The sequence below is a fragment of the Haematobia irritans genome, chromosome 2 (assembly GCF_050003625.1).
Source record: "Haematobia irritans isolate KBUSLIRL chromosome 2, ASM5000362v1, whole genome shotgun sequence".
NCBI lineage: Eukaryota > Metazoa > Arthropoda > Insecta > Diptera > Muscidae > Haematobia > Haematobia irritans.
In genome coordinates, this window is record NC_134398.1 from 117109888 (window position 1) to 117128803 (window position 18916).

The 18916-nt window shown below is 31.9% G+C and overlaps 1 protein-coding gene across 5 annotated transcripts in view; it reads left to right on the top strand.

Moving 5' to 3' along the window:
* capu (formin protein cappuccino) overlaps positions 1-18916 on the top strand; it is a 398823-nt gene that overhangs the window by 330976 nt on the left and 48931 nt on the right. For all 5 annotated transcript variants that reach the window (XM_075295921.1, XM_075295922.1, XM_075295925.1 and 2 more), the window contains one exon: positions 8140-8303. In XM_075295921.1, coding sequence (XP_075152036.1) covers positions 8140-8303 — 164 coding nt within the window. The remainder of the gene's footprint in view (positions 1-8139; positions 8304-18916) is intronic.

Sequence of the window (18916 nt, forward strand, 5' to 3'; positions counted from 1 at the left end):
TATTTCGGAATTAGAGATTATAAACAAATACTAATCATCGAAAATAGCTGTATTGTTTTTCAAAAAATTCCCCATTAAGATCTCTATACTTCTGCATGCACTGTTAGAAAAGGATGTTTTTCATATGTTCCAATATGCACAAAATGTGTTTCGGCACAATTGTTTAAACACAATATATTTATGTGCAAAAATGTAATGTTCCTAAACTAGCATTAAATGTTTGGGACACATATGTTAATATGTTAGAATATATTATGTTTGGGACAAAAATGTTTCATAAAAATAATATGTGTGGATGTAAATATATCTAAATTTACAAATTTAGGTTAAACATATATATGTTGTGATATTTTATTCAGGGAGCAATAGAGAGAGAGTATAGAGAAAGAAATAGGGATGGAAACCGAGAGGGTTAACGAAAGATATCAACATAACACAGCGAGAGAAGAGATCAATTTCTGTGAAACTGCTTGTATGTTGTTTCGGAAAACTGTTTTATGTGTTCATTTGTTTTGGCTATGCGCTTGGCATGTTAACAAGGCTTCGTCAAAAATTTGATATGCTTAAGTCTAAATATTATTTAATTTGAATATTAAATTGCGTATTCGGAGTAAAGAGAATAGACATTCGGAACCAAGAGAATAGACATTTAAAACAAACAGCATGTGTTTTTGCCTTGAGAGCAGCATTTTGTGTATGTGTGGACGTATGTGTTTTTTATCATTTTGGCATTATGGGCACAAGTTTGTTTCTTGGTTCGTCAAAAGAAATCGAAGCGTAGAACGAGTGAGTCAAAATATTTAGGAAGAAAGGAAATTATGAAATTATTTTTCATTTTAGCAGCAAAGCTCGAATCTCTAAAAGCAGAATTACATAACTTTTTGGCAAATTGTATTATAACTTATATTATTATAACTTAATATGCAATTAAAATGATGTTAAATGCTAGTAAAAAATAGTTCACGCCTAAATAAGTTTATGTTTATATTGTAAAATTATTTATGTTTATACTCAACTTTCTTCTTTTGTTAGAGTTTTTGAATTTCTTCGAAAATTTAAAACTTTTATACCAAAAACATTTTTTTGTTACAAAATTGTTATTTTTGCAATAAAAAATAATATTTTATGCAAAAGCTCAGTCCATTTCGTTTATATCAAGCACTGTTCTTTTCTGACTGTAAATCTTTAATAGCGCACATTTGGAAGTTTCATTATAAAAATTTAATATAGTAATATATAAATATAAATATAAAAAATGGCGTTTTCTTCTTTGGCAGAAAATTATTCCAAACTTATAATATTTTAGCTTCCAAACATATAATATGTTCACATAACACAAACATAATAATGTTTCGGCAATATCCAAGAATATATGTGTTTCCTGCAAAATATGTTTGAAACATATGTTAGTGAAGCGATTTGATAGTGTGCGTTTGAACCAATTTCCGAAGCACTTTTGCCACTCTGATTGAGGTATCTCAACAAAAAATGCATTCTGGACGCATCAACCGCTTCTTCAGGATTCGAAAAACGTTCACCTCTCATTTTTTTTAAATGCCAAAAAGCCATTCGATGCCAAGTCAGGCCTATCAAGTCGATGTTTTGAGTGTTCATAAATGAGTGAGAGCTAACTTGTCGTGGTGCAAAGTGATCTGTCTTCGACAATTGGTTTTCCTGAATTCTTGGAAAACTTGTACAGTTTTTCCGAAAAAATCATTTTGTTGGATTTAGCTGTTTACTTTCGGGCTCATACGTGTAAATCCACTATTCATCACCTATCACAATGTCATGGACTTGTTTCGAAGCACCGCGTTGGTATTTTTGGTGCATTTCATTCGACCAATTGACACAAGCTTTTTGTTTTGAACGATTGTGTGGGATCCGAAGCTGTAAACAACTCAAATAGTCCTCGTATGTCAAAATACAAGCTTTGTAAGACTAGGGTTATCTAATCCCTAGATATAAAAGGTAACCCTTGCATAAATGTAAATAGATAGAAACATCTTCCATTCAAACAATACAACATTGAGATGATACGGACGAATTATCTATACAAACAGTTTAGTAATATATGTATTTTTTTAATTTTATAAAACATTACCTTTTTCTCGTATAGCGCAAAAAATATTTTTATTTGTTTGAACGATTTCGAATGATTTTATTGAACTTTTTCATTCATGTGGAGAAATCTTACATATTTGCGGTAAACCTTTTACTTTCAAATTAGAACTTCTTACTTATGTTTTACAGTTTTATTTTTTATATAGGCGCATATTTTGTTCAATAACAAATACACCCAGAAAAAAGTGCCTTCGAAACTAAAGGAAAAAATTTTCATCAATATAGTTTATCCATTTTATTTCCATTAAGGTAAATTTTTGTGAAAAATAATAAAATTTACTCGTTCATTAACTAGAATAAGGCATGGAATTTTACTCATACTATTTTCTTCGCTGGGTATAAGAATTTACTACTGAAAATGAAAATTTTATTCACCGATAACAAAGCATTCGTAAAAATAAACAAAAACCGAACTAAAACCAAGTTTCTTCAAAATTAGTAAAATTTCTTATAAAATGATAATTGCGACTTCCTTTATAATAGAAAGTTTTTCATACATACGAACAACACTTGGCATAGAAAAATATTTTAATTCATTCGTACTAAGAAGTATGCAATCCTTTCAAAACTTAAGGAAACACACTTGTTAGAATATAGGAAATTTTCCTAAATTTCTATTGTCTACCTGTAATCGATACCTGTCATCGTAATCGATGTGTTTGCGCGTGGGTGTAATCGATATATTTGCGCGTGGGTTGTTTTGTTAGTTGGAATCGCGTTGTTTTGGTATACGGAGAGATTGTTAAAAAATAATATGGTAAAATAATATAATAAATAACAAATAAAATATATAAAATATTTGTTATTTTAAATTAGTGAGAAAAATTTTCGTTTTTTTAAATAAATCTATCAATGTTCGTGATAGTGTATAAAGAAAGAAAACACCAGCAGAATAACAACCCTTTCATTTGTCTTCATTTTGGAATCTTCAATTATCAGGTAATATTCAGTGACACTAACCTTTTGCAACAAAAATGTTTTATGATTTTTTTATATTTGTAGGTATTGAAATTGTAAAAGGATGACAAAATCGTTAGGCAGCCACTTATTAAAAGTGACAAGTACAAGAAGAAGAAAAAGTGCGTCTTACAGTTGATAATATCACACGGAAATTGGAAATAGTGGAATAATAAACTAATATTTCAAAGAGATTCGATTCTGTTGATTCTTAATAAATATATTCAATATATTAATAAAACATGTCTTTTATTGAAGATAAAATTGCTTATAGAAATAAATAAAATTGTATTTAAAAACGAAGGTAAGCAGTTCTAATTATGAAGTAAAAGTTTTACCACAAATGTGTAAGATTTGTCCAAATGAATGAAAAAATTTCAATAAAATCATTCCATATATGAATTCAAATTAGTTAAATTTTTTCATTCTGTAGTATAGTGGTACATAAATATAGGAAAATGTTAACTAATATATGGAATGCATTATTCCTAATTTCTACGAAAATCACATCGTTCAAACAAATAAAAATGTCTTTGGAGCTATACGAAGTTCAACTTTCTTCACAATGAGTTCATTTTAACTTAAAGAAGGGGTCACTTTTTTCTGGGTGTATAAAAACATCATAAACTAATGTTTTTTCACAATAGGTTAGCGTCACTGAATGTTACCACATAATTGAAAATTCCAAAATGAAGACGAATGAAGGGATTGTTATTCGGCTGGTGTTTTCTTGTTCATTCCTCCTTTATACGCATATTAATAGATTTATATTGTTTCGTTATTGTTTTACAATAATTTTCAAACAAAAACTGGAAATTTTAGTCACTAATTTATAACAAATATTTTATTTGTATATTTCCGACTTTTATATTATTTTTTACAATCGCTACACTCAAGAAAAGTGAACCCTATATTTCACTAAAACCGATTTAATTCTATTTTAGTTCATGGTATTATTACTTTTTAATAATGTTTCCATGACTTTAATAATTCTTTGCATACGTTAGTTAAATTAACAAAAACATAGGAAACAATTATACACAAATGAAGCATACAGATTAACTAAATTCGTGTCTCCCACAAAATAGTTCAGAATTTCTTAAAATTTGTAAATTTTTCCAATAATGCGCCCAAGTTCAATTTTTTCCTTCAAACTACGAAATTTCCTTCAACAAGTGAAAGTACGACTGAACTAAAATATTTTTCTTATTCATATATATGAAGGAAAAGAAGTTAGATTTATCATTTTATAAGAATTTTTACTAAATTTTCTTGTTCAGTTGTAAATTTTTATACCCCGAGAGGAAATCAGGATTTGTAAAATTCCATACTTTATTCTAGTTAATGAACTATTTCTATCTGCTTTCTTTTTAGATTTTTTTTTACTGAAACAAGTAAAAAATAGAATTTCATTTGTCTACAATTTCGTACTTTTTCTTTTGGTGTGCAATTTAATTCTAATGGCGTTATATATGCCTCTGACCGAGGATTTTCCACCTGACCTGTCAATTGACTAATTAATTTAAGGCGATCGATATAGATATGATACAATACATCATATCAGTATTTGAATTAATATAAACTAATAAACCATGAATCGTACCATAATAATGTTTTCTAAAAGTATCTCTTCATGTTTTTAATTTTTTGTTCCGAAAAATTCAATGTAAAGATACAAGTTTTTATTAGAAATACACAGAAATAGATTCAATGAACTTTTATAGTACATCTAAATGAAAATACAAGAAACACGCATTTGTCATCATCTCAGTTCCTAGGTAGCAGTAGGCCAGAAACAATAGCATGCGCCAATACATCCCTCCCCTTCAACCTATCTATGCATTTAGTTGTGGGCGAATTGCAGGAGAAACGATTGTTTTAAGAAAATTATTTAGGCAATTTAAGTCGACTTAAATGACCCTAACAAAGGGATACACAATTATCAGAAAAGCCGAAGTCGTCGTTTAGTTATCTCGATTTTTGCATTTTTTAATCGATTCATCAAAATCTCAATTAATTAAGAGAAGTATATATATTGTTAATACGTATATATTAATTTTTGTATTTCATATAACCGGAGGATGTGTGCTTTTCTGCGTAGTTGGTTTCAAATTTTCAAGTAAAAAGAGTGTTCTACTAATATGTAAATTAATTTGGACTAGCTAACTATTTAGTCAGCATACATATGTCTAGTTAGACTTCTGAGACTGGTATCCAGACTTGCACCCAAGCATATTATATTTACAAACATTTTATGTCCCAAACATAATATGTTCTAACATATTAACATATATGACCCAAACATGTTATGCTAGTTTATGAACATTGCTTGCACATAAAAATATTGTTTTAAAAAATTTGAGTTCCAAACATATAATTTTTACACCCAAACATATGTGAACAGTCTTTTTCGTCCGTGTGGTGTTATCTTTTTCTTGGTAATCAATCAATTCCTTAATATTCAATTCCAATAAGCGCGTATTAAAATTGTAATAATAATATGTAATAATGTAATTATTTAATTTGGACGAAGAAGCAGTCAGTATTGTTATCAGGCAAACATATAAATTAACTATTTCTTTTCTCTTTGGGTAACTTTACATAAAAGAAAACTCCGTTGGACTAAAAATGTCAGATTACAATCTATACAAACCTACATCCAAGGAAAAAATACTTTCCTCCTGAACGAAATTCATTTCCTTTAATGGAATGTATCCTCCTTACGAACAAATGAATACGAATTTGTGACAAACGATGCGACGATTGCCTCTAATATTTTTATTTGCTTTTAAAGAAAATTTTGTAACTTACATACAAAGTTTTATTCTTCAGAAAATAAAACTCTTCCTCAGTCTAGTTATACAGTATGCAAAATCCGTATTCGTACACCCTCGATGAAATAGGAAAATCGCTATAAACTTAAGGTGTGTAATAGCAAAACCAAAAAGTTTTTCAAATTAATATTTTTTATGCAAAATACAAACGACACAAAAAAATATATCACCGTGTTACATCAATTCTAGTGTAGATGGCGCTTTTTTCATTTTATTTGAAACAAAACCCGTATTCGTACACTTGACATCCCTGTTTTTACTGTTCATTCTAATGGGAGTTTTTAACAAAACTTTGTTTCGGTGTTTTGCATTTTGGTTATAGAGCCCTGTGTTATCGAAATAAATCAAATTTAGTGTTGTTTCTGCAAGTAGCACGCGAAAATCTATATAGGTAAAAAATCAAGCGAACTTTCGGCCGAACAACGAAAAATTGTAATAGATCTGCATAAAAGTGGAAAATCTTTACGTGAGATCGCAAAATTAATGAAGCGCAGTGCTTCTACAATACAATATATTATTTCAAAATTCAAAACTTGTGGCCAGTTAAAAAAACAACGTCGAAAAGTTAACCGTTCCAAGCTATCAAGGAGACACTGTTCATTCCTTCGCCATCAAATTAGCATCGATCCGACAGTAAATGAGGTATAACTGGCTGTAAGTTTAGAAAAACATTTTAGAATACGTGTTACCCTCCAGACAGTGAGAAATTATTTAAAAAAATGTGGATTTAAGAGCCGGTATGCTGTCAGAAAACCTATTGTCAGCAGGCTTCATAAGCAAAAGAGAATTACATTCTTTAAAAAATACAAAAATGAAGATTTTAACTTCTGGAAAAGAGTTATTTTTACTGATGAGTCAAAGTTCAACATGAAAGTATACGATGGACGCATAAAAATTTGGCGAGAGAAAAATACATGCTTATCACGCCATAACCTAATTCGTACATTCAAGCATGGTGGGGGATCAGTGATGGTATGGGGGTGCTTTTCCGCAGCAGGCGTTGGAAACCTTAATTTTGTGGATGCAATAATGACAGCAAAGGATTATATAAACATTTGGAAGCAAAACTTGAAACAGAGTGCCGTAAAATTAGGTTTGTCCCAGAACTTTATCTTCCAACAGGACAACGATCCAAACCACACCGCTCTAGATTCCAGACTTTGGATCCTGTACAACTGTCCAAAATATCTTAAGACACCACCCCATAGCCCAGACCTCAATCCTATTGTGAACCAATGGTCAATTTTTAAGAAAAATTAAAAAATACGATATTAGAAACGTAAAGGACCTCAAAACAGCATTAAAAACTGAATGGGATCAAATATCCCCAGAATTAACATCCAAACTTGTCGAATCCACTCCAAGATGTCTAAATGCAGTTCTAAAACAAAAAGGATATCCAACAAAATATTAACTTTAGTTATAATATATTGTAAAATAATTTTTTTTCATATATGTTATTGTGTACAAATACGGATTTTGTTTCAAATAAAATGAAAAACGCGCCATCTACATTAGAATTGATGCAATACGGTGCCGTATTTTTTTGTATGGTTTGTATTTTGCATAAACAATATTAATATGAAAAAGTTTTTGGTTTTGGTATTACACACCTTAAAATTATAGCGATTTTCCTATTTCCTCGCGGGTGTACGAATACGGATTTTGCATACTGTACATGTCTCAGTGCCGACTAGAGCGCATTTTCATAGTCTATCGTATAGGTCTGTCGGAGGGAGATTTTTCATTTTGACTCTTATATGCTAGCTTCTAATGGAAATAGCATTCGACCGGTTTTTTGTAGAATTCCTCAAAATATTTATTATCACAATTGTGTAAACTCTCATACTTTATTTCTTTACCCTAGCCTGTTGTAGGGTATCTACTCCTTCTAAAAAAATCTTAAAATTATTTCTAAAAATACTTCTCCCACATTTCCATAAATAAACCATCTTCCATTGGAGAGAAGTGTGTCACAAGCTTTTAAGGTGAATGGAGATATTTATTTATTGTCAAAAATTTTTTAGTCCACAAATCCCATTGACTTGAGTGCACTCATTCACTCAGTCCATGGCAACAATGATGGACGTTTTGTTTTTGTTCTGTGAACCATTCAAATTAAGTAAGACCACAATCCAATTTGGACATTTTAATCGCGTATTTGAATGAAACTCCTATCCTATCAAGTTGAGTGATTTGACTGATTGTTACTCTTGTCTGATTCCAGGTCAAATGCTGATGAAATGGTTCATATCATCATTGCAGAACAATGGCACTCATCTAAGTGAACAGGACATCAACGTATTGACACTGCAATATTGCAACAATTTAATTAATGTTGGTGTTCTCAAGCAAATATCGGAGAAGCGAGATGATTTGGATGCATTCAGCGTAAGTAAAAAAATAAAATAAATCTTCAAGCACATTCTATTAATAAATTGTTTTGTGGCATTAGTATTATAAAGATCCAATATTGAGTGGATATTTTCAATTATCAAATAAATTATCACGTTGGTTATCAATATGACAAAGCAGCTAAAAGAGAATTCCTTACACACTCAAATAAATATTTTCTCCCAAACGAAATTGTAGATAAAGATAAAGTATTACAGCCTATTTCTGATATCCGAATTCTGCTGTTCGTTCGCATACAAAACGAAAATCAGCTGATTTCGGCTTCTCTAAGCTCTATCTAAACGACAAGTGAGACGAAAATCAATGCGAAAGAAAACGTAACGTTACCACTAAAATTGGGGTTCTCTAACTCCATTCGTTCGCATTTTGTCGAACAGAAATGTCAAATCCACTCACATTGCACAAACCTTTCGTTTCGTGGAAAAAGGCATTCATAAATAGAGAAAAACTTAATAATTGATAAAATGATTAACGATTTTTGGTGCAAATATATGATAAAAGTGGTTTATATCGATCTATTTCTCTTTATAACCGCCATATAGACCCTTTGAAGGAAATTCTAAAACGAACAAACACATACATTTGGAATGAAACACTCATTAAAAGGAAAACCGAAACCTAATTATTGCAGATATATAGAAATACAAATACTATCTCTCTACGAGGGCTAATTTCTTAAAAAAAAAATATTGAGCTAAACCAAATATCAACAATGAGAAAATTTTGCAAAATAAACGGAGATGCCAGATTGAATATAATTGGAAAATAATTTTTAAAATGTATGGGCCTTTTTCAAGTAATTGAAATAATTGAGATCTGGTAATATAAGCATTTGAAATTAACGTAAGCCATGCGAACGAACGAAAGAAATTAGAGAAACCCAAATCTAGACAAAAGTGAGTGACTACCGTTCGTTCGCAATTGCTTTCGTTCGGATATCAGAAATAGGCTGTTATTCTATTAAGTATTTTCCTAGAGAAAACCGGAATTTATGAAAAGTTTTGGAATGAATTTAAAAGCAAATAAACAAGATAAGTGACATCTTGTTTATTTCCTGGGAAAAGGAAACTCTTCTTAGAGTGTAAAGCCTATTATTTTTATACCCTTCTCCATAGGACCTTGTCGTTCTGAAATCTCGAAATATTAGGTTTAATTTTTATCAAATCTCTGTGAAAAATATAGATTTATGGGTAAAATGATACACCAAAATAAAGGAAATTTTGTTTATTATGTATTATAAATCAAAAATTTAACAAAACATATGAAATTCATTCCACACGTCTAACCGGATTATGCAAAAAGCGTATTATTATTAATATTTTGTCGCATATCCTTTAGCAGATATTACACCTTCTAGCCTCTTTGGTATTGAAGACACAAGATTTTTTGCAAATTTCAGGATCCATATTGATCCACGCTTCCAAAATAAATGACTTGAGCTCCTGGACATTGGAATGCCTCTTTTGGTAAATTTTTTGTCCAATTTTGTTCCAAACGTGCTCGATAATATTGAGATTGTGTATATTAATAATAATTTATCTCTATTTTTCACATGTATATCATAAATTTTTATTTGAAGTTGCACGCGTCCGGTTAGACGTGTGAGTCACTGTATATTCTGCGTCGTGGTGAAATTCTGAATCGATCTTGCGAAGTCCGTCCGTCTGTTTAATTCACTCTAACTTCCGAATGAAACAAGATATCGGCTTGAAACAAGTAGTTCTTATTGATGTAGATCGGAAGGTATTGCAAATTACCATATTACCACTTTTATGCATATCCCTTATATATAACCCAAAACCCAGATTGGTCTTCCTCAGGGAGTAGCAAATTTCATCCGATATAATTTAATATGATTATTCATCTAGATGTGATGTTTTGAGCCGGTTGAAATTTCTTACATGATGTAGAACAATTTCATGAAGACTAAGTCAAAAAAAATATTTTCTGGCTAAACGTATCTACCCCCACATCTTTCTCATTTTCACGAGGGTTATTTAGTTCTTAGCTCGTTTTTCTGTAATACAAACGCTATAGAAGAAATTATTTGATTTGATAAATTTTACCTTTCATCTTGACGGAGAATCGAACCGCGGACCATACAGTAAGCCAACACACTATCCACTGGTCTACGTAGCTGTTATTTTCATCATCAGACAATTACCTCAATAGCTATCAACGCACAAGCAACGTAAACAGTCAAACAGTTATATTTACATAGCATAGTTTTCGGCGCCCACGAGCCGATGAAAAGAAACTTTATTTAACAGAAACATACATTTAGTTGACCACCGAGGAGCAATGGTTAGCATGTCCGCCTTGCATACCAAAAGTCTTATTAAAGATGTTTTAAAGTCAGAAAAGAGCAGTGATTGATGCTTATTGCAAAAATAAAAATTTTGTATTAAAAAATTTTTTGGTAATAAAAGTTTGAAATTTTCGAAGAAACTCTAACAAAAGAAAATCGTTTTCGGTGCACGTTTTCCAAATGTTGTTTTTTTCTTTGGTCTATATCGGGCCATAATTATATAAACCGATCTCCAGGTTTAACTTGTAGACCCTCATGGAGGAACAGATTTCATCCGATCAGGTTGACATTTATTGTACGCTTCTAATTAGCACGCGTAAATGGATCCATATCGGATAATAATTCTGTGGATTTATGACAAAAGCCCATAAGTCTAAAAACTCACTTTTACAATTCAAGGCCAGTCAAGCACCCTCAATTTTTCATCGGAAATCTATTGTTTTACCACCTTACAAGTGTGCTGGAGGTCATGATCGCGCTGAATAATCCATGCAAATTGCATTTCCCGGAATGCTTATGGCAATATCACATGGGACAAAATGTTTTTGTAGACTTCCTACGGTATAACACTGATGGCACCAAATTGGATGGCCAAGTGGGTTTCGAAGTATATTCTAAAGATCTGGAACTTCGAATAGCGAAAAGATTACCTGATCACTGTAGTGTTTTTCCAGACTGAAATATTAGCAATAAGAAAAGTGGTGAATAGGCTGAGAAGTAATGCTCCAAGCAATATTGGCATTAATATATACTCAGACAGTCAACCTGCCATAAAATCCTTGGACTCTGTGTTCCTCAACTCGAAAACGGCCATCGACTGCCGCAAATCTCTCAATGAGATATCTGAGCAGCACAATATTCACCTAATATGGGTGCCTGGCCATAGGAACATACAGGGGAACTGCGAAGCAGATGAGCTAGCAGCTAGGAACTACCTTACATATTCCAGGGGAACTAGAGTCTGTTGGTATGCCCCTGGCTACCTGCAGGATCTTACTGTGTGAGAAGGCTGTCATGATGGCAAATGTTCGATGGGAGAATTGCAAGGGTTGTAACGACACCAAGCTAATATGGCCCCATTTAAACTTAAACCGCACACTAGATATGCGAGTGTTCTCGAGACGCCAGATATCACTTCTGATATCTGCTATAACGGGTCGCTGTCTGATAGGCGATTTTGCAAAAACTATTGGTGCGAAGTAAATGACTATTGTATGAGCTGTCATGATGCGGAGGAAAAGGAATCAATAAAACACCTCTTGTGTGAGTGACCTGCATTTTGTGTAAGGCGTAAGCAAATTTTAGGGGCATATAGCTTCAGATTACTGGCGGACCTGGAAAACGTTAACTTAAGCAGTTTGCTAATGTTTTTGGAACAATCTGGTTGGTTCAACAGAAGAAAATAATCGAGAAGGTTCAGCGATTAAAACTAGAATAGGTACTTGTAGCTAATGTGGTATCACAATGGACTGAATGGTCTAAGTGAGTCTGAATCTTAATCGCGCTGTCACTTTAACCTAACCTAACCTACGGTATAACACCCTCGACTCTATAAATCAGGCAAATTTCTTGTCGAGCAAAATACTCCCAGACCATAATATTAGCCCAACATAACGGAACTTTTTGTATTTCTGGGATTAAGAATTTCCTTTCAGCCTTCGTACTAAATCTCTACCATCCAATCCATGCAAGCTAAACTTTGAGTCGTAGGATAATATTACACATTTCCACTGCTCCTCAGGTCATTTTAGAAATTTTTGTGAAAATTGAAGGTGCGTTAACCAATTTTTCTTGGATATAAGTGGTTTTTGACATTTTTGTATAATCGCTCTATATCTGATCACTATGATTAATATATCCAGTTTAATTTAATTTTTGACTCCTTTAGATGATATTTGAGTGAATTGTGTCATATTTCATTTAATAATATGATCTTCTTCTGGCGTAGTCTTGGGGTTTCTTTTACCTCAGTGCACAGTTTTAGTGCATCCCTTGTTTATAACTCGAGACGCAGTTGATTTTTGACATTGTACTCTTCCGAAATACATACACTTACTTTAAAATCATCGATATTTTGCTTTTTAATATGTTTATTACACCCAAAAAAAGTGAACCCGAGGAAGAAAATGTAGGTTTATTTTAGAAAATTTTAACTAAAATAGTTTTCTAATTGCAACATGTTACAAATAAGTTAATGATTTTTGTCAAATTGAAGAAAATTTTTAAAAATAATTAATTTTTTTCTCTTGTTTAAGAAAATTTCAAAAATTGGATTTAAAAATTGTTAAAATGTCTTTATCGCTATACGAAGTTCATGACAGGTACAATTTTAGTAAAATTTACTCATTTGAGAGACTTATGAACTCAATTTAAGCAAACTTCTGCCATTTTAGGATAATATGAACTATTTTATTTTTTAGTAAAATTGTGCACTATATTTGTATACAACTTTTTTTCTTATTTTTAGTTCATGTCATTAAATTTAGCAAAAATTTGTTCAAATAAGGAACATTTACTCATATTGTGCAAAATTTAACTAAAATCAACTAATCTTCATGAACTAAAATAAAGTTCAGTTGGCATTAGAGCGCCTTTTTTCTGGGTGTATAGGTATTGCCGGTCATTTTATCGAATTATTCTAAAATTAGAGCACAAAGGCCTATGTCAGGATCAGTTTATGGGCAAATTAGGCAATGATATTCCTAAATTTCCCTTTTTGTAAGTTTAATCTATCCTCTTATACTGCCGTGCTAAGCAAGAAGGTCTTATCTCCATTTTAGTAGTTTTGAGATATTAAGCTTTTTAGTTTTTTGTCTTTCGCGCCTTTAAGTTAAATGTTTTTTGAAAATTTCAAAAACTTATGCAATTTTATTATCGTAGCAAATAGGGGACATTTTTATGATAAAGTAGAGTAAATGGACATAACTTTCTTAAATACTTTATATTAACTTCACAGTCAACTAAAAGTCAAAAATGGCCCACTTGTCGTCATCCTAGCGATCTGAAATTTTGCACATTGACTTTTAACACCCATGTGTACACTTAGATCCCTACACGGATGAAAAAGACTGTTTTTCATATGTTTGGCTATAAACATTATATGTTTGGAACACAAATTTTTAAACACAATATTTTTGAGTGCAAGCATATAATGTTCATAAACTAGCATAACATGTTTGGGACATATATGTTAATATGTTAGAACATATTATGTTTGGGACATAAAATGTTTGTAAATATAATATGCTTGGATGCAAATATATATTAATTTAGAAATAGCTTATAAACATATATGTGTTTAGTAGCTTGGAGCGCTATTTAACAGGGGGCGATATTAAATTAAGTTGGTGGTTGTTGCTTGTTATTACAAAATTAACATTTTATTTTTCCTTGGGCAATTGATCAGCTACTTCTTTGATCCTTACAAACTGTGTGGTCCGCTGTTCGAATCCCCGTCCGGCAAAAGGTAAAATTAAAATAAAAAAATCATACAATTGAATAATTTCTTCTACAATGTTTGTATTACAGAAAAAGGTGCTAAGAACTAAAAAATCTCGTGGAAGTGAGAAAGATGTGGGGGAATATACAATTGGGCAGAAACAAAATTTTGAGCATTCAGGTCGAAAACCTATGTTGTTAACACCTATATTACCTGTTTATTTTCATAATGCATTATGATTGTAAATATATAAATAAATAAATAAAATTTTGAGCATAATATTGTTTGGGAGAATTTTTTTTAAGCATATAATATTTTTGGGTGCAAAATGCTTCCAAACATATTATATGTTCACATAATAACATATTGTTTTTTGGAAGACAACATTATTGAATTTGGATGCAAAAATACAAAATGTTTGGAACTTAGACTACCCAAACATATATTGTTTAGACCAATATGCTTTCAAACATATTATATATTGGAAGAGATCAAACATATAAATGTTTGGGCAATACCCAAAAATGTATATGCTTGAAGCAAAATATGTTTGGGAGTATATGTTACAGAAGCGATTTTTTGTGAGCGTGTAGGTCCACGACCTATTGTACCTCCCATACATTTTTTTTTTTTGTGTTTCGTATATAAAAAATTAAAAATAAACAAGTATATACGGCCGTAAGTTCGGCCAGGCCGAAGCTTATGTACCCTCCATCATGGATTGCGTAGAAACTTCATCGAAACACTGCCATCCACAATCGAATTACTTAAGTTGCGGTAACGCTCGCCGATGGTAAGGTATCCTAACACCATCTTCTAAATTGTATGTAAGTCCATACGTGGTATATATTAAATCAAAAAAGATCAATCCAATACGTATATAATTCAGTTTGACAAAGTAGACATACAATTTTTGGATTTGGATTATTTTTGGCTCTAGTGGCAACCATGATTATGAACCGATATGGACCAATTTTTGTGTGATTGGACCAATTTTGGTATGGTTGTTAGCGACCATATACTAACACCACGTGCCTAATTTGAACCGGATCGGATGAATTTTGCTCCTCCAAGAGGCTCCGGAGGTCAAATCTGGAGAATGTTTTATATGGGGGCTATATATAATTATGGACCGATATGGACCAATTCTGGCACGGTTGTTAAAGATCATATACTAACACCATGTTCCAAATTACAACCGGATTGGATGAAATTTGCTTCTCTTGGAGACTTCGCAAGCCAAATCTGGGGATCGGTTCATATGGGGGCTATATATTATTATGAACCGATGTGGACCAATTTTTGCATGGTTGTTAGAGACCATACACCAGTATCATGTACCAAATTTCAGGCGGATCGGATGAAATTTGCTTCTCTTTGAGGCTCCGCAACCCAAATCTGGGGATCGGTTTATATGGGCGCCATATATAATTATGGACCGATGTGGACCAATTTTTGCATGGTTGTTAGAGACCATATACCAACACCATGTACCAAGTTTCAGCCGGATCGGATGAAATATGCTTCTCTTAGAGGCTCCACAAGCCAAATCTGGGGATCGGTTTATATGGGAGCTATATATAATTAAGGACCGATATGGACCAATTTTTGCATGGTTGTTAGAGACCATATACCAACATCATGTACCAAATTTCAGCCGGATCGGATGAAATTTGCTTCTCTTTGAGGCTCCGCAAGCCAAATCTGGGGATCGGTTTATATGGGGGCTATATATAATTATGGACCGATGTGGACCAATTTTTGCATGGTTGTTAGGGACCATATACCAACACCATATACCAAATTTCAGCCGGATCGGATGAAATATGCTTCTGTTAGAGGCTCCACAAGCCAAATCTGAGGGTCCCTTTATATGGGGGCTATACTTAAAAGTGGACCGATATGGCCCATTTTCAATACCATCCGACCTACATCGATAACAACTACTTGTGCCAAGTTTCAAGTCGATAGCTTGTTTCGTTCGGAAGTTAGCGTGATTTCAACAGACGGACGGACGGACGGACATGCTTAGATCGACTCAGAATTTCACCACGACCCAGAATATATATATACTTTATGGGGTCTTAGAGCAATATTTCGATGTGTTACAAACGGAATGACAAAGTTAATATACCCCCATCCTATGATGGAGGGTATAATAAAAAAAGATTCATTTCATATCAAATTCTACAAATTTGTGCGTTATATTGTACATAAAATCGGAGATACTAAGAAAAAAATGGCTTAAACGCCAATAAATTTGGTCAATGTGACTTTTTATCATAGTAAGTGGCAGATAAGACTTCTTACGTAGTAAACATGATAGAAGTGGTAGATGTGACCATTTTGATTAGCATTTTAAAGATATTTACATTCACAGAAAAAAGTGAATATTTGAATCAAATACAAAAATTGGGATTTCAAATATTTTTGTATTTGATTTTCAGCTTATTACAAAAATCATGAATCCAATTACCAAAATTGTAAAGTCGTCGTAAAATTAATTTCAAATAAATGGATATTTGTACTGAGTAGAAAAGTAATTGGAATTTGTCATATCATTTAAATGATACTGATATCAATCCAAATACATTCGTTTTTCAAATGTACGATATTTTTAATTCCCGTCGTAATTGAACCGTAATTAAATTTATTACGATGGTAATAAATTACTATAATAATTGAGTTAACTGTATAGAATATAAATTTTTAGATGAATAAATACACCTAGAAAAATGTGTTTATTCTTTTTATTAGTAATAATGTTCGCACAAAGAAACGTATGTAATTCGAGTAAAGTCGAAAAGAGAATTTTACAGAATCTCCCAGCCACACTTATGTACATATCTGATTTAATGGAGACAAGAAAATGGGGGATTTGTACCAGGGAGCGGAGCGGAGCGTGGAGCGGAGCGGAGCAAGCCCTTTTTTTGCCGGAGCGGGAGCGGTATTTCTAAAATCCGGAGCGGGAGCGGAGCGGTTTCCAAATGAAAAACCGCTCCGCTCCGAATAAAATATTACTTGAATGAAATGTGTAACTTTGAAATTACACTGTGTAGGTAATTTCAAATTTAGCTAGTACTTAGCGTAGTGTGAGTAAACGTTTAAAATGTACGATATGTATTTTTGTACGTACGTACATTGGGGAAAACACAACGTGTTTTTTAGTAATTGTTTTCAAAAACGGCAAATGTCAAAATATATATCTAGTATGTGTTGTAAAAGTAACAACAGTACTTTCGATCAATTTCATCCCGTATTACTACAAAGATGTTTGTAATGAACGTCAAATAAATGCAATTAAACGATCTTATTTATATTTAATTTTTTAGTTTTCTACACTGAAAAAAATATTGTCGTGAAGTCAAAGATTCCATGTCCTTAGAATAAGAATGCAAATTTTGCTTAACATGGAAGACGCATTTCTCTAAAATAAAGTTTTTTTCTTGTCCAAAAGTTGTAATGTCCTTATAATTAAGTGATTTTACTTAAAAATGTGTATCATAACATGAAAGATACAATTTTTGAGGTAAGGTCAACATGACTTTAATAATTAAGAAAAATTCTTTAAAATTAATAAAATTGTCTTTAAATTTGTTTCCTTTTTGCATCTTGCCTACAAAGCAAAAAATCGTTAAAAAATAAGACATGTTTTTCAACACTTTATTTTAAAGACGCTTTTTACTTGAAACATAGCATAATTTCTACTGGAAGTCGAGTCTTAATATGGAAAAAATAACTCGTTAACTCGTTTTTAAAGGATTTTGATAACAACTGACGAAAAAAAATCTAAAAAAATTAAAAATTAACATTTGCTTCCTAGAAGCAAGTACATAACCCCCAAATTTAAAAGAGAATTACGTCTTTAAAGTATCCTTACTTGTATTCTCCGCTTCTTTGGCTCGGAATTAATACCCAAACTGTTAAAGTAAAGACAAAATCTTTGGAACCGGGCATGCTTTTTTCATTCACATTTGCTTTACTATTGTACTATATCCTAGCATTCTCTTATTTCTGATATTAGTACTCGAAAATTTAATTAAAATTATGGATAGTTTCAATTTTGGTTGAAAAATGTGCGCATATACATTTATTATACAATAAAGGGGAAAAAAGCGAAATTAGGTAACACTAGATCTGAGTAAGAATATTCGTAGGTATACCACGGACTGATTTCGATGGAAGTAGTTGCAAACATAAACATACACACATTACAAATATAACAAAACTTCTTCTCTACGTCTGTTGCAAAACAAAAAAAAAAACTTTCGGAGAGTAGTTACTTCTACTCTGTGTATAGACTTTCAATTCCAATCAGCGTTGCCGTTTTGGTCCGATCGGACCAAAATTGGTCCAAAAGATTTCTAATTTTTAAATTTAGTCCGATGGCCAGACCAAACAGAATTTGGTCCATTTTCATAAATTTGGTTTCTATCACATATTAAATAGTAGATGGTGCACCGCAAAGAATATTGTCGGGAGGCCAAATATTTCACATGCTTAAAATACGAATACGAATTTTGCTTAGAATAGAAGACGTATTTCTCTGAAAAAAAGTTTTTCCTTGTCTAAAAGTCTCTAAACTTTTCAATGAAGTCTGTTTGTCCTTAAGCTAAGTGATTCGACATAAAAATGTGTATCCTAACATGAATGCAAATTTCGTTTTAATGAAGTCAAAATGGATTTAATATTTCTGAAAAAATCTTCAAAATTAATAAAATATTTCAACACATTGTTTTAAAGTCACTATACCCTAAACCACATAGTGGTTAGGGTATAATAAGTTTGATCTGTCAAAAAATGTGCCTACAAGAAATATTGATTTTAGACCCCATAAAATAT